Source organism: Suncus etruscus, chromosome 10 (genome assembly GCF_024139225.1).
Source record: "Suncus etruscus isolate mSunEtr1 chromosome 10, mSunEtr1.pri.cur, whole genome shotgun sequence".
In the NCBI taxonomy this organism is placed as follows: domain Eukaryota; kingdom Metazoa; phylum Chordata; class Mammalia; order Eulipotyphla; family Soricidae; genus Suncus; species Suncus etruscus.
The window spans coordinates 98,262,467-98,279,086 of record NC_064857.1 but is presented as its reverse complement, the minus strand read 5'-3'; the positions used below and the strand labels follow the sequence as shown (position 1 = coordinate 98,279,086).

General features: G+C 44.3%; 1 protein-coding gene across 2 annotated transcripts; it reads left to right on the top strand.

Moving 5' to 3' along the window:
* Nucleotides 1-938: 938 nt before the first annotated feature.
* On the top strand, nucleotides 939-3,206 carry LOC126020038 (cytochrome c). Of its 2 annotated transcripts, none has more exons than XM_049781487.1 (3): nucleotides 939-1,200; nucleotides 2,123-2,299; nucleotides 2,383-3,206. In XM_049781487.1, the coding sequence occupies exons 1-3, from the start codon at nucleotides 1,050-1,052 to the stop codon at nucleotides 2,529-2,531; spliced, it is 477 nt and encodes a 158-aa protein (XP_049637444.1). In that variant the 5' UTR covers nucleotides 939-1,049; the 3' UTR covers nucleotides 2,532-3,206. The 2 variants fall into 2 exon arrangements, with proteins under 2 accessions (XP_049637444.1, XP_049637445.1); XM_049781488.1 differs by having other exon boundaries at nucleotides 1,083-1,205.
* Nucleotides 3,207-16,620: the final 13,414 nt, after the last annotated feature.

Sequence of the window (16,620 nt, the reverse complement as noted above, 5' to 3'; positions counted from 1 at the left end):
ATTCGATCCACAAGCAAGAGATGAAAAGGAAGGAAAAACTCAGGAGCTGACAGGTCAGAGCGCAGAGAAAACATGTCCCAGAATAAGCACAACGGGCAGGGGGCTCATCTGAGAAGAGAAACTGCTACCAATTGCAAACTAATGGGCCAACCAGCCATTTCTTCTAGGTCCTAGGTAGAACAACCCCCAGGGACCCAGGTGGAAGAGGGGAGGGTGCAAACCCTCGCCAGGCTTCCAAAACTCCTCTCAAAATGTTTGTCTTTGGGGCCAGGGAAATAGCATGGAGGTAAGGCGTTTGCGTTGCATGCAGAAGGACGGGGGTTCGAATCCTGGCATCCCATAGGGTTCCCCCCAAAGTCTGCCAGGAGCGATTTCTGAGCTCAGAGCCAGGAGGAACCCCTGAGCGCTGCCTGGTGTGACCCAAAAACCAAAAAAAAAGGGGGGACAGTCACAGACGGGGCAAGGGGGAGGACGCTCAGGCTGAGGCTCAGGCTCTGCTGCCATGGAGGAACCGTCCCAGACTGGCGAGAGAAGGCCGTGGCCCCAAAGGGCGAGCTGGCGGCGGGTTTCCACCGAGCAGGAGCGGGTGCGAGCAGAGCAAGGTCAGGAGCTCGGGTGCAACGCTCCCCACGCCGAGCTTTCTCCATCCCGCGCTGGGCGTGCAAAGGTTGCATCCAGGTTGGGTAAAGGTCGCCCGGGCTGTCGGCACAGTCGCTAGGCAACCGCGAGGTCCGTGCAAGTCGGGGGGGGGGGGCTCCCCTCGGAGCACACTAGACGTCAGCTTGCCCAGGAGCGTTATCTCCCTCCCGGGGCCACGCGCATGCTCCGAGAGCTCCGAGCCGGGTGCTTGACGTCAGCGCCTCCGGCCCCACCTAGACGACGGCCTACGACGTCTCCGGGCCTGGCGTAACTGCGAGGCAAGAGCAGCGGGCCCGGAAGGGCACCGGCGCTGCGCAGCCTAACTTGCTAACCGGCGATGCGCGCGCAGCCCACTGGAGCGGCCCTCCAGCCAATGAGAAGCTTCGACGTCACGACGCAGCCTCCCGCGCATGCGCACGTGGAGCCGCGGCGGGGCGGAGCGAGTTCGGTTGCGCCAACACCGGTACATAGGCGCGGGCCGGCGTGTCCTTGGGCTTAAAGAGCGGGACGGCGGACTTGCGAGCTGGTGTCTTTGGCTCCCGTGCGGCGACTGCGAGCGAGGTCAGGTGAGGGCAGGTCGCGGGAGCTGCCTGGGCGAAGAAGCGGCGGGCGGTGGTGGTGGTTGGTGGTGGAGGGGCCTGGGGCCTAGGCGGGCCTGGCCGTGACAGTCCTCCCTAAGACGACCTCGTGGTTTCCGCACCCCAGCTCACCCCCGGATCCCAGGGCTGGAGGAGAGCAGCCTGAGCTCGGCAGTTTGCCACAACTAGCGCATGCTCAGTGCACCCCCTTGCAGGGTTCTTTTCTCTTAGCTATTAAGAAAGATGTCTTCACGTTGGGGTGTAAATAGAAGACTATTTTGGAAAGATGGAATGTATTCTTGTTTTGGGGTCACCCGGCAGCGCTCAGGGTTTATTCCTGGCTCTGCACTCAGAAGTCGCTCCTGGCAGGCTCAGGGGACCACATGGGATGCCGGTTTCGAACCACCAAACTACTGAATGCAAGGCAAACACCTTACCTCCATGCTATCTCTCCGGCCCCGGAAAGATGGAATTTTGATCTTTGGGGGGCACAGCCGGGGGTGGTCTGCTCCATGATCGTGCCTGCAAGAGGGGGTGTCTATTGGTGCCCGGGATCGGCCACGCACTAGGAAAGAGTGTGTCCTAACCCCTTGCCTACGATTTCACTAATCCCCCGCCCCCAAAATTAGGATTTGGGGTGGTTTCGGCTTTAGTGTGAGGGCAGGTCAATTTCGCTCTAGTTGTGACTTCGTGTGACCTTGACTTATCCTTAAAGGAGTTTTTTTTTTAACTTGGACTGGAACATCTGATCAACAGATGTGTTTTTAAAGGAACTGCTTTAGTACACTATCTCCCATATAGTACTTTTCTTACTAGGAAGTCGATTGTGAGTCATTTGTAGAACCTTAAATGGCGTAACTGGTTTCTACTCGGAGGGGAGAAAACTAATTGGGTTCTCTTTCCAGATTCTAAGATGGGTGATATTGAGAAGGGCAAAAAGATTTTTGTCCAGAAGTGTGCTCAGTGCCATACCGTGGAGAAGGGAGGCAAACACAAGACTGGGCCCAATCTCCATGGTCTGTTTGGGCGGAAGACGGGTCAGGCACCTGGATTCTCTTATACTGATGCTAACAAGAACAAAGGTAAGAGGGGAGAGACAGTTGCTAATAAACCATAGCCAAAGCACAAAGTGTGTGAAATACTGACTACCTCTTTGCTCATTCAGGCATCACCTGGGGAGAGGACACGCTGATGGAGTATTTGGAGAACCCCAAGAAGTACATCCCGGGAACAAAAATGATCTTCGCTGGCATTAAGAAGAAGACCGAGAGGGCAGAGTTGATAGCTTACCTCAAAAAGGCTACTAAGGAGTAATAGTTGGCACCGCCTTATTTATTACAAAAATATCTCATGACTTTTTTATGTGTACCATATTTAATTCCATCTCGTTCATCAGAATTCAGATCATGAGTGGCTGGTGTAGCGTTTTTGGTTTTTTTTTGTTGGACGGCCCTGATTTAAATAAGATTGGCTTGTGTTTAAATGACTTATCAGCTTTTTGAATTTTGATAATTCCAGGTCAGCAAGTGAAAATCACTTTGCTCCTTCTAAAGATATGATTGAACTTAATTGGTCATAGTCACCTTTCCAAGAGATGGGGTTGCCATTTACATACCTGTGGGAGAATAGTTTTCTATAACTGGCTAGGTTAATTTACCTAAAGATTAAGGAAATCATTGTCTTCTAGAGCAGGAAGACTTACAGTTTTAGATTGTGTTCAATCACTTAGTAAAGGAAAAAACAGGATAAGATGACAGTGACCCTTAAATCTTTTTGTTCTTAATTATGCCAACTTAATTAAAAATTCCCTATATCTAAAATGTTTTCTTTCACTTAAAGACAAGTGTTTTAGTGTGATATATGTATAGTATCAAACAAAAATACCTAACACTTCTCATCTTTTAAATGATCTTAAAGACAGATGCTTTTAAATTTTAGGCTGGCAAGTTAGAGTAAAATTTTGTTTATAAGTTCTTTCCTGAAGTCAGACTGATGTTCAGAATTGTCTTTTAAATAGCTATTCAGAAGTAAACATGACTAAACTATCTATCCCAAAAGTGTAATTGATAACAGTGCTTTTGCCAACTCATTAGTAGAGACGATCATCAGCACAAATTTGTAAAGAGTTAACACGATTAAAACAAAGATCACAGACCATGTATTTTCTGATGTGCTTGATTTAATGTGTGCTGCTAAAATTTAAATACTTAAGGCCTTGATAGTTATTGATGGTTCTTGCTGGTGTTACTTAGTCTTCACTGACAGAAACACCTTTGTCCCTTACATAATTGATTTTTGAATCAGTCTTCAACCTTTGAACATCCAGAAACATTTTACAGTTTCCAAGTGGGACCAGACTGCTGCCAGTTTAGAAGCCAGGCTCTTAAGACAACCTATGGCTAGCCTTATGGTTAATCCCTGCAGTGTTTTTCAGAATGATCACTGCAGCACATTTAATTGTGCATAGAAAAATAATTTTATGTAGGTCATAGAGTACTATTAAGGTATATTCCTTACTGTAGCCCAATATTTTACGTGTTATACACTAATTATATATATTATTTACACTCGTAGTTTACCTACATAGTTTGTGTTGGCACACAAATGGCATCTAGAAACTAGTGGAGACCTTGAATTAGGCTGAGGACAATCTGGTATTGGGAGCACTTTTCAGAAGGGCTTGCAGGTAGAAAGGGGCTTGTCTTCAAACAAGACTTGGTTCATTAGTGGTGTTCTGAGATTTTTAGCAATTATCTTGGAAAAGATTTGAAGCCAGGCAGTTGGTTTGTTTCTCTACTTGCTATATCATTGAAGGTCCATATTGGCAGATACTTCTGACTTTGTGCTATACCAGCTGCTCTAGTTTGCCTCTGGTCATGTGTAAAGTGACCCTTTGAAGATAATTCAGGCCCTAAAGATAAGCAGTTCTGCCGATACCTGTGGTTTCTTTTGTCTGAGCAGCACTTGAACAGTCCATTAGAACATTTTTCCCTGCCCCCCATTAGAACTTTTTGTTTTGTTTTTTTTGGGGGCCACACCCAGCAGTGCTCAGGGGGTTACTCCTGGCTGTCTGCTCAGAAATAGCTCCTGCCAGGCATGGGGGACCATATGGAACACCGGGATTCGAACCAACCACCTTTGGTCCTGGATCGGCTGCTTGCAAGGCAAACTCCGCTGTGCTATCTCTCCGGGCCCCCATAGAACATTTTGAGGTGATGATGGTTTCACGTGTCAGCATTTTGCTCCTGCCATTAGTCTCTGGTTAATAAGTACCTAGTGCTACTGAGAATAATTTATCACTGAGCAGTTTTAGCTAAGTGGCATTCTGGAAGTAGTCATCTTTTTCCTAGTTTTTTGTTTTAAATGTTATTTGGGGGCAGGGCTTGATACCATGTTTTCATGTGGAAATAGGTCCAAGTTTTACTCTTAGCACCATCCAAAAACAAACAAAACCGCCTTGGAAAGCGCAGGCAGGGGCACCATGATCTCTTCCCAGCTTCTGTTCCTTCGGCCTCTGTCTTCCACAGATCTTGAACTGAATGTTTGCTTTCATGGCCCTGCGTGCACTTCACACTGAGATCTACCCTTCAACAGAACAATCACAAAACACGTGTCCTAATTAGAGCTTTTGTTACTTGTGTTTAAGTTTCATGAAACTAGTTGTCCCTCTGAAACTGAATAGGGCAAATATATTTGTCACCAATAAGTGATGGATGAATACATCTACCTGCATCCTTTTGTTTTGGCCCATACCCAGTGGTGCTCAGGGGTTACCCCAGGCTCTGCACTCAGAAATTCTCCTGGCAGGCTCGAGAGAGCATATGGGTTGGCAGGAATTGAAACTGGGTCAGCTGTGTGCAATGCCCTATCTGCTGTTCTATTGTTCCAGTCCCCAAATCCATCTGTATTCTAAGTCACCTGCTCTGAGTTAGAAGCACGAAGACTAAAAAAAATTCTTTTTGTAATGGTTTTAGACTACCTTGTTGTGCTCAGGGGTTACTCCTAGGTCTGCACTTAACACTTACTCCTGACAGTACTAGAGGGACCATATGGAATCCAAGAGATAGAATCTAGGTCTGTATGTGCCAGGCAAGTACCTTACTGTGCTATTGCTGCAGCCTCACAATGAGAAGTTTTCATCCTTTTTCCTGGTGTTGGAGGCAGCTGCTGAGTGCAATCTTAGGCTCTTAATGCTATTGGGTATTAAGTAGCTTACTCTACCAGGGGTCCTCAAACTTTTTAAACAGGGGGCCAGTTCAATGTCCCTCAGACCATTGGATGGTCTGACTATAGTAAAAACAAAGCTTATGAACGAATTCTTATGCACACTGCATATATCTTACTTTGCAATGAAGAAACAAAACATACAAATACAATATGTGGCCCGAGGGCCGAACGAATTCTTTTTTTAACTTTTTTTATTTTTTGGTTTTTGGGCCATACCCAGCGATGCTCAGGGGTTACTCCTGGCTGTCTGCTCAGAAATAGCTCCTGGCAAGCACGGGGGACCATATGGGACACCGGGATTCGAACCAACCACCTTTGGTCCTGAATCGGCTGATTGCAAGGCAAACGCCGCTGTGCTATCTCTCCGGGCCCCGAACGAATTCTTATGCACACTGCATATATCTTACTTTGCAATGAAAAAACAAAACATACAAATACAATATGTGGTCTGCGGGCCATAGTTTGAGGACCCTGTAACTGAAAGCAATTCTATTTGCCTTTAGGATGTTGTAAGAATTAAACTAGGTGGTGTTTTTGCCTGTTGTCTGGCACTCAAGGCCAGCATAGTTTTGTCAAATTAGCAGGGGGTTAGCTGCTGAAGAGACAGTGCAGGGGCTTGCCTTGTTCCTGCATAAGAGGTAGTTGAAAGTTTGGGCAGGGCTGCTCAGAGAGGTCCAGAGAGCATCTTGTATAGGTTGAAGCCCTAGGTTTCCCCCCCCCCCCCCAGACCTTGAAGGAGCACATTGAGAATATATATCCCTGGCTTTTCTTCCATTTGCTCAAACACAAGCAAACAAGTAATAAAAATTTCTCTGGATGTGGGGAAAGGTTCACGATACTCATATCCTCCCAGAGGACTTCGCTGGAGGCTGACACAAAGAAGCTGACTTGATGTGGGACCCTTGAAACTTTGAGTACTAGTACTTGGAGCTGAAGAGAAGTAGAAAGACTATAGAGGGCATTCATCTTGCACACAGCTGATCTGGGACCCATCGAGTCCAATAATAATTCCTAAAGATTTGAAGATGACTGGAATGATGCAACACACACACTTGTTTTTGTTTTGGGGTCACACCCGGCAGTGCTCAGGGGTTACGCCTGGCTCTGTGCTCAGAAATCGCACTGGGTAGACTTGGGAGACCATTTGGGATGCTAGGGGGATTGAATCTAGGTCAGTCCTGGGTTGGCAGTGTGCAGGGCTATCTTGTCAAGGTTGCCAATTTGTTTGGGCAATTTTGAATAATATAAACTCAATCTCAGCCTGGGGCTAAGATGACAAAGCATCACCAGCAGACAAACTGCTGTGCGCATAGTTTTGCCATCCATGATCCAAGCAGACTCCAGAAAAGAAGGGGAGGGGAGGAGAGAAGGGGGAGAAGGAAAGGGAGAGAGGAGGTCAGTAGGGTGTAACCTCAGAAATTTGTTGCCTTTAGAGATCAAACTCAGATAAGAGAACAGCCCCTTTGCTTCCAGGCCTGCTCTGTACCTGCTTTGCATTGCTGGAGCCTGAGTTTGACCTGGCAGCTCGTTGTCTCCAGAGCAGCCCCAGGAAATAACCCAAGCACCCTACCAGGTGGAGATACTTAGTTCCTGAACACTGGGGAGAACCCAAGGCAAGGCTCTTAGCGAGGCAGAGCCACTGCTGAGATCCAGGGTCCGGAGGTGCCTAAGGGCACATTTAGGGTTTGCAGGCAGCGGTGGCCCTTTCCACTGCAATCTGAGCGCTATCCTATCGTGGACACGGACCAAAGGCGCAGGAGCAAATGTTTCAGGGGCTGTGACCCCAGAAGCCAGAGGGTGGATGGGGCCTCTTTTATTTTTTTATTTGGGGGGGTGGGGTGGGACAGGTGCATACCGGGTGATGCTCAGGATTTACACCTGGTTGCCTGGGGGAACCATATGGGATGCCAAGGATTGAACCCAGGTCAGCCGTGTGCCAGGCAAGCGCCCTACCTTCTGTGCCATAGCTCCAGCCCCAGGATGGGGCTTTTCTGTGAGTTCTCCAGAATTCCAAGAGGGCCCCTAAAACCTGCCTTCGTTGTGTACCTCATTACAGGAGGAATCTGAGTCAGAGGACAGGGGTGGGTGGGGTCCTTAACTGACATGTGGTCAATCCCCATTTCACCCTGGATCTGTAGAAATTGAGGTTATCCGGTGCGGCCTAAAACCTAAGCATACCTGGCCTTTACTCCTCACAAGTCTTGACTTGCTTTCGCGAACAGTACACGAGAGAGACACACGGGATAGGTAGCTCATGAGCAGGACGTCTGCTTGAGATGTGTGAGGTCCTGGGTTCTACAGTACTTCCGCCAAAATACATAACTTATTATATAATTGTCTTGGAAAAATAGCCATGACAAAGGCCCCGTTCTGGTGCTGACCTGGGTTGATCCTAGCATCCCATATGGTTCCCTTGGGTGACACCGGTTGTGACCCCAAAACAAACCCGAAGATAACCCCTGTTAATAAGTAGAAAGGTAAGAGGTTTGTTTTCTAAAATTCCTGCGGAGTTTTATGAAAATTCAAGAATGAAGCGGTATGACTCTGGGTCTGAAGTATGGGCTGGGGATGAACAGATTGGGGTGTTTGGCTCTAGAACACCCTCATTATTGGGATTTCACCACACGCAAGACTTTGGGGGTGTGCACCTGGCCTGGCGGTACTCGGGTTACTCCTGGCTCTGTGCTCAGGAATCACTCCTGCCAGGTTCAGGGGATCATAATGGGCTGTTGAGGATCAAACCCGGGTGGGTCTTGGGTCAGCTGCATGTAAAGCAAATGCCCTACCCACTGTGTAATTGCTCTGGCCCCCTCATACACACACCCCTTTATTTGGGGGGGGGGTCACACCTGGCAGCACTCAGGGATTACTCCTGGCTCTATGCTCAGAAATCGCTCCTGGCAGGCTCGGGGGACCCTATGGGATGCAGGATTCGAACCACCGACCTGCATAGAAGGCAAACGCCTTACCTCCATACTATCTCTCCAGCCCTACCCCCTATTTTTTAATGAAAGAAAAAAGCAACTTTTAATTGCAAATACTGATTTTATTTCAAAACATAATTTTTTCAATGTGTTTCTTTCAGACCTTAATTGTTTCTGTTTTGGGTCACACCCGGTGGCTCTCAGGGGTTACTCCTGGCTCTGTGCTCAAGAAGTCGATCCTGGCAGGCATGGGGGACCATATGGGATGCTGGGATTCGAACCCGGGTCAGTCCTGTGTTGGCCATGTGCAAGGCAAACACCTTATTGCTGTGCTATTACTCCAGTCCCCTTAATAATATATATATATATATATTTTTTTTTTTTGGTAGAGCAGAGGGGGGTTGGGTCACACCTGGCTCAGGAATCACTCCTGGTGGTGCTCAGAGGACCATATGGGATGCCAGGGATGGAACTAGGATTAGCTGTGTGCAAGGCCAGTCATCTATCTAATGTACTATCTCTCTGGCCCCAGACCTTAAGTCTTGTATTGTTAGACTGCTTGTTTGATCCACATAATTTGATCAGGGAGATGCAAATCAAAACAACGATGAGGTACCATCTCACACCACAGAGACTGTCACACAAAGAACAGCACACAGTGCTGGTGGGGATGTGGGGAGAAAGGAACTCTCATTCACTGTTGGTGGAAATGCTGTCTAGTCCAGCCTTTATGGAAGACAATATGGAGATTCCTCAAAAAACTGGAAATTGAGCCCCCATATAATTCGGCTATACCACTCCTAGGGATATGCCCTAGGAACACAAAAATACAATTCAAATATTCTTTCCTCACACCTATATTTATTGCAGCGCTATTTACAAGAGCCAGACTCTGGAAACAACCAAGATGCCCTTCAACAGAAGAATGGTTAATGAAACTGTGGTACATATTACACAATGGAATATTATGCAACCATCAGGAGAGATGAAGTCGTGAAATTTTCCTATACATGGATGTACATGGAATCTATTATGCTGAGTGAAATAAGTCAGAGGGAGAGAGATAGATGCAGAATAGTCTCATTAATCTATGGGTTTTAAGAAAAATTAAAGACATTATTGTAATAATGCCCAGAGACAATAGAGATGAGGGCTGAAAGGAGTGGCTCACAATATGAAGCTCACCACAAAGAGTGGTGAGCGCAGTTAGGGAAATAACTACACTAACAACTATTACGACTGTTTTTTTTTTTTTTGGTTTTTTTTTTTTTTTTTTTGGTTTTTGGGCCACACCCGTTTGACGCTCAGGGGTTACTCCTGGCTATGTGCTCAGAAATCGCCCCTGGCTTGGGTGGACCATATGGGACGCCGGGGGATCGAACCTCGGTCCTTCCTTGGCTAGCGCTTGCAAGGCAGACATCTTACCTCCAGCGCCACCTACCCGGCCCCTATTACGACTGTTTTAATATCTTTATTTAAACACCTTGATTACAAATATAATTATAGTTGGGTGTCATTCATATAAAGAACACCCACCTTTACCAGTACAACATTCCCATCACCAATGTCCCAAATCTCCCTCCTCCCCACCCCACCCTTGCCTGTATTTGAGACAGGCTATCATGACTTCTTACTGAGTGAGAGAAGTAGAATGCTTGTCTCGAATACAGGCAGGGGTTGGGAAGGAGGGGGGTATTGGTGGTAGGAATATTGCACTGGTAGGAATGTTGCACTGGTGAAGGAGGGTGTTCTGTTTATGACTGAACCCAACTACCACCATGCTTGTAATCATGGTGCTTAAATAAAGATTTTATATAAAAAAATAAACTGCTTGTTTGCACTTTTGGTCTGAGCTCACCACCTCAGTAAGATAACTGTTTGAAAGAGTCCGTAAGGTCTCCATATGGTAATTGAGGGAATTGATATCCAAAGTGAGGGTGCAATAATGACTTCTTTCACACAAGTTCAGGGCAACATAAAAAATAAAGCAGAGAACAAGGCAGATGAGAAATGAAACAGCTCCTTATTTACTGTAAAAGATGAAATTAGATAGCTTAAGGCAAGAGTCCAACTACCCACTCTTTTTGCTATGTTTTTCTCTTTTGGGGACCTGAGCATGCCTATTAGTACTCAGAGACTATTCCCAGTTCTGTGCTTCCAGTGGTGCATGTCCCATTGGAGAATGTGATATCAGGGATCACATGTTCTAGGGTCACATGTTCTATGTTTGCTAGTCATATCATTTGCTTATAAATTAATTGTGTTTTGACAGATTGATATGTTCTTTTCTTTCTCAAAATTATAGACTACATGTGCTAATAGCGTAACCAAGTTTTACATGGTTCTGATTTAAATTTTAAATATTATATTTGCCTTATTTTATTTATTTTTTATTTGTCTTATTTTAAAAATGTATTTTTTGTTTTGGGGTCAAAGTTGGCAGTGCTCAGGATTACTCCTGACTCTGTGCTCAGAAATTACTCCTGGTAGGCTCTGAGACCATATGGGATATCAGGGATTGAACATGAGTAAGCTGAGGACAAGGCAAATGCCCTACGCACTGTGCTATTGCTCCAGTCCTCCCTCTCTCCCTCCTTTTTTTTTGTTGTTTTTTTTTTGGCCACATCCATTAGTACTCAGGGGTTACTCCTGGCTCTGCACTCATAAATTATTCCTGACAGGCTCGGGGGACCATATGGGAGGCCAAGGATCAAACCCAGGTAAGTCCCAGTTGCCCGTGTGCAAGGTAAACACCCTACCGCTGTGCTATCACTCCTGCCCCTCCAATCCCTTTTTTAAAAAATATTTTTAGATTTTGGGTCACACCCAGAAGCGCTCAGGGGTTACTCCTGGCTTCTACGTTCAGAAATCGCTCCTGGCAGGTTCGGGGAACCATATGGGATCCCGGGATTCGAACAACTGTCCTTCTGCATGCAAGGCAAAATGCCTTACCTCCATGCTATCTCTCTGGCCCCTTTAAAAAAAAATTTAACATGACTCTGCTGTCCTGCATTTTCGGCCTGATTTCACCCTTGGTGCGGCTCATCAGCCAGCCTGCCTTCCTGTGAACTTTCCGGGGAGTCTGCCTTCCCGTGAGCCTTCCGTGGAGGTGAGTCGACACGCCCAGAAAGGGAGGAGCCACTGAACTTCGCTGGATCTCAGATGCCAGCACCCTTCTGCCTCTCTACTCTGCTGTCCTGCATTTTTGGCCTGATTTCATCCTGGGTGCGGCCCATCTGCCAGCCTGCCTTCCTGTGAGCCTTCCGTGGAGGTGAGTCGACACGCCCAGAAAGGGAGAAGCCAGAGGAGCACGGTTGCTCCACTCCCCTTCGCGACGGTGCACAGCATTTAGCCAATGAATACAATCACAACACGTAGAAAAACACGCAGTACTAGTGTGACAATGGGGAAACAACATGGGCCAGTGCCAGACATAGAGAATGAAGATGGCAACTCTGATGACTTGAACATGATCAACCACCTAGTCAGTCTCTCAGATAAGGAGTTTAGAGTTGCAATATGGAACATGTTCAAAGAACTCAAACAAAGTATAGAAGAGAAAACTAAAAAGAATCAGGAGAATATGAAGATAGAAATGAGAAAACTCCAAACGGAAATTTCAGATCAAATAACAGGTCTGAGAAACTCAGTAGATGAATTGAAGAAAAACATGTTTGAGATTTCCCACAGGTTAACAGCAGCTGAGGATAGAATCAGTACACTGGAAGATGAGATACATAACAATTACATACAGCAGAAGAAATTGGAAAAAAGCCTCAAAGCAAATGATCAAACAATGGAAAAATTACTCAAAGAATGGGAACAGATGAAAATAGAAGTCTATGATAAGCTCAACAGAAACAACTTAAGAATCATTGGAGTCCCAGAGACTCAGGAAGAAAATCTCCGGGAAGAATCAACAGTCAAGAACATCATTAAAGAGAAACTACCAGAGATAATGAATACATGTGATCAAATCCTGCATGCCCGAAGAGTGCCAACTAAAAGAGACCCCAGAAAAAACACCCCAAGACACATCCTAGTCACAATGACGAATCCCATAGATAGAGACAGAATTTTGAAAGCAGCAAGATCGAAAAGAGAAATTACATTTAAGGGAACATCCTTGAGATTTACTGCAGACCTGTCACCAGAAACACTCAAGGCCAGAAGGCAGTGGTGGGACATAGTGACAAAACTCAATGAAATAAATGCTTCGCCTAGAATACTGCACCCAGCAAAACTCACTTTTAGGTTTGAAGGAACAATACATAGTTTCACAGACAAACAACAGCTCAAAAACTTCACAGACTCAAAACCATTCTTAAAAGAAAAACTGAACGGCATACTTTAAGACAAGGCTTACAAACAGACACACCAAACTTTAATATAAAGATGGCCCTAACTCCCAGGACAATTTTTTCTCTCAATGTCAATGGACTAAATGCACCAGTTAAGAGACACAGAGTGGCTAAATGGATCAAAAAACTCAATCCAACCTTCTGCTGCCTACAAGAAACGCACCTGAATAGTCAGAACAAACATAGACTCAAAATAAAAGGCTGGAGGAAAATCATCCAAGCAAACAACACCCAAAAAAAAGCAGGAGTGGCCATATTAATATCAGATGATGCGAACTTTATACTTAGGAAAGTTGTAAGGGACAAAGATGGACATTTTGTATTAATCAAGGGATATGTACAGCAGGAAGAAATCACCCTCCTAAACATATATGCACCGAATGAGGGGCCAGCAAAATATTTAATACAACTGTTGACAAATCTGAAAAATAATATCAATAACAACACAATAATTGTGGGAGACCTCAACACGGCATTGTCAACACTAGACAGGTCAACCAGACTGAAACCCAACAAGAATATACTAGACCTGAGGAGAGAAATGGAAGTAAGAGGCCTAGTAGATATATACAGGACACTCCACCCCCAGAAGCCTGGATACACATTTTTCTCTAATGTACATGGGACATTCTCTAGGATAGACTACATGTTAGCACACAAAACATATCTCCATAATATCAAGAGGATAGAAATTTTGCAGGCTGCCTTTGCTGACCACAAAGCCCTGAAATTATATATAAACTACAAAGGGACACAGAAGAAAAATTTTAACACCTGGAAGTTAAATAGCCTCATACTGAATAATCAGTGGGTCCGAGATGAAATCAAAGAGGAAATCAAAACCTTCCTGAAAACAAATGACAATGGAGACACAATTTATCAGAACCTATGGGACACAGCAAAAGCAGTACTGAGAGGAAAATTTATAGCTTTGCAAGCACACATCAGGAAAGAAGAAGGGGCATACCTGAATAGCTTAATGACGCAGCTCATAGAATTAGAAAGTGCTCAACAAAAGGATCCAAAAATAGGGAGGCAGAAGGAAATAACAAAGCTGAGAGCAGAAATCAATGAAGTGGAAACCAGAAAAACCATCCAAAAGATCAACGAAAGCAGAAGTTGGTTCTTTGAAAAAATAAACAAGATTGATAGACCACTGGCAAAACTAACAAAGAAAGAAAGAGAGAGAAACTTGATAACTCGTATTAGGAATGAAAAAGGAGAGATCACTACTGATATGGTAGAGATTCAAAGGGTAATCAGAAACTACTTTGAGAAACTCTATGCCACTAAAAATGAAAACCTGGAAGAAATGGATAAATTTTTGGAATCTTATAATCTTCCACGATTGAATGAAGAGGATGTAGCATATCTAAACACACCCATTACTATTGAGGAAATTAAGAAAGTAATCAAATGTCTGCCCAAAAACAAAAGCCCAGGCCCAGATGGATTTACTAATGAATTCTTTCAAACCTTTCAAGAGGAACTACTACCAATCCTGGCAAGACTCTTTCATGAAATTGAAAAAACAGGAAAACTTCCAAATAGCTTTTATGAAGCCAACATTACCTTGATACCTAAACCAGACAGAGATGCTACGAAAAAAGAAAATTACAGACCAATATCGCTGATGAATGCAGATGCAAAGATCTTCAACAAAATCCTGGCAAATAGGATTCAATGCCTCATTAAGAAGATCATCCACTACGATCAAGTAGGTTTCATTCCAGGAATGCAAGGCTGGTTTAACATCCGTAAATCTATCAACATAATACACAACATCAACAGCAAGAAAAATAAAAATCACATGATCATATCAATCGACGCAGAGAAAGCATTTGACAAGGTCCAACACCCATTCTTGATCAAAACTCTCAGCAAGATGGGAATGGAGGGAACCTTTCTCAATATAGTTAAGGCCATCTACCACAAGCCAGAGGCAAATATTGTCCTCAATGGAGAAAAACTGAAAGCCTTTCCTCTAAATTCTGGCACAAGACAAGGCTGTCCTCTCTCACCACTCCTATTCAACATAGCACTGGAAGTACTCGCTATAGCGATTAGGCAAGAAAAAGATATCAAGGGAATCCAGATAGGAAAGGAAGAAGTCAAGCTCTCACTGTTTGCAGATGACATGATACTCTACTTAGAAAACCCCAAAGACTCTATCAAAAAGCTTCTAGAAACAATAGACTCATATAGCAAGGTGGCAGGCTACAAAATTAACACACAAAAATCAATGGCCTTCCTATACACCAATACTAATAAGGAAGAAATGGACATTAAGAAAACAACTCCATTCACTATAGTGTCACACAAACTCAAATATCTTGGAATCAACTTGACTAAAAATGTGAAGGACATATACAAAGAAAACTATAAAACTCTGCTCCAAGAAATAAGAGAGGACACGCGGAAATGGAAGCATATACCCTGCTCATGGATTGGCAGGATTAACATCATTAAAATGGCAATACTCCCCAAAGCACTGTACAGATTTAATGCGATCCCCCTAAAGATACCCATGACATTCTTCAAAGAAGTGGACCAGGCACTTTTGAAATTTATTTGGAACAATAAACACCCTCGAATAGCTAAAGCAATCATTGGGAAAAAGAATATGGGAGGAATTACTTTCCCCAACTTTAAACTTTACTACAAAGCAATAGTTATCAAAACAGCATGGTATTGGAATAAAGACAGACCCTCAGATCAGTGGAATAAGCTTGAATACTCAGAGAATGTTCCCCAGACATACAATCATCTAATTTTTGATAAAGGAGCAAAAAATCCTAAATGGAACAAAGAAAGCCTCTTCAACAAGTGGTGTTGGCAAAACTGGGTAGCCACTTGCAAAAAATTGAACTTAGACCCCCAGCTAACATCATGTACGAAGGTAAAATCCAAATGGATTAAAGACCTCGATATCAGCCCCAAAACCATAAGATATATAGAACAATACGTAGGTAAAACACTCCAGGACATAGAGGCTAAAGGCATCTTCAAGGAAGAAACTGCACTCTCCAAGCAAGTGAAAGCAGAAATTAACAGATGGGAATATATTAAGCTGAGAAGCTTCTGCACCTCAAAGGAAATAGTGCCCAAGATACAAGAGCCACCCACTGAGTGGGAGAAACTATTCACCCAATACCCATCAGATAAGGGGCTAATCTCCAAAATATACAAGACACTGACAGAACTTTACAAGAAAAAAACATCTAATCCCATCAAAAAATGGGGAGAAGAAATGAACAGACACTTTGACAAAGAAGAAATACAGATGGCCAAAAGACACATGAAAAAGTGCTCCACATCACTAATCATCAGGGAGATGCAAATCAAAACAATGATGAGATACCACCTCACACCACAGAGAATGGCACACATCACAAAGAATGAGAATAAACAGTGTTGGCGGGGATGTGGGGAGAAAGGAACTCTTATCCACTGCTGGTGGGAATGCCGTCTAGTTCAACCTTTATGGAAAGCGATATGGAGATTCCTCCAAAAACTGGAAATCGAGCTCCCATACGATCCAGCTATACCACTCCTAGGAATATACCCTAGGAACACAAAAATACAATACAAAAACCCCTTCCTTACATCTATATTCATTGCAGCACTATTTACCATAGCAAGACTCTGGAAACAACCAAGATGCCCTTCAACAGACGAATGGCTAAAGAAACTGTGGTACATATACACAATGGAATATTATGCAGCTGTCAGGAGAGATGAAGTCATGAAATTTTCCTATACATGGATGTACACGGAATCTATTATGCTGAGTGAAATAAGTCAGAGAGAGAAAAACGCAGAATGGTCTCACACATTTATGGGTTTTAAGAAAAATGAAAGACATTCTTGCAATAATAACTTTCAGACACA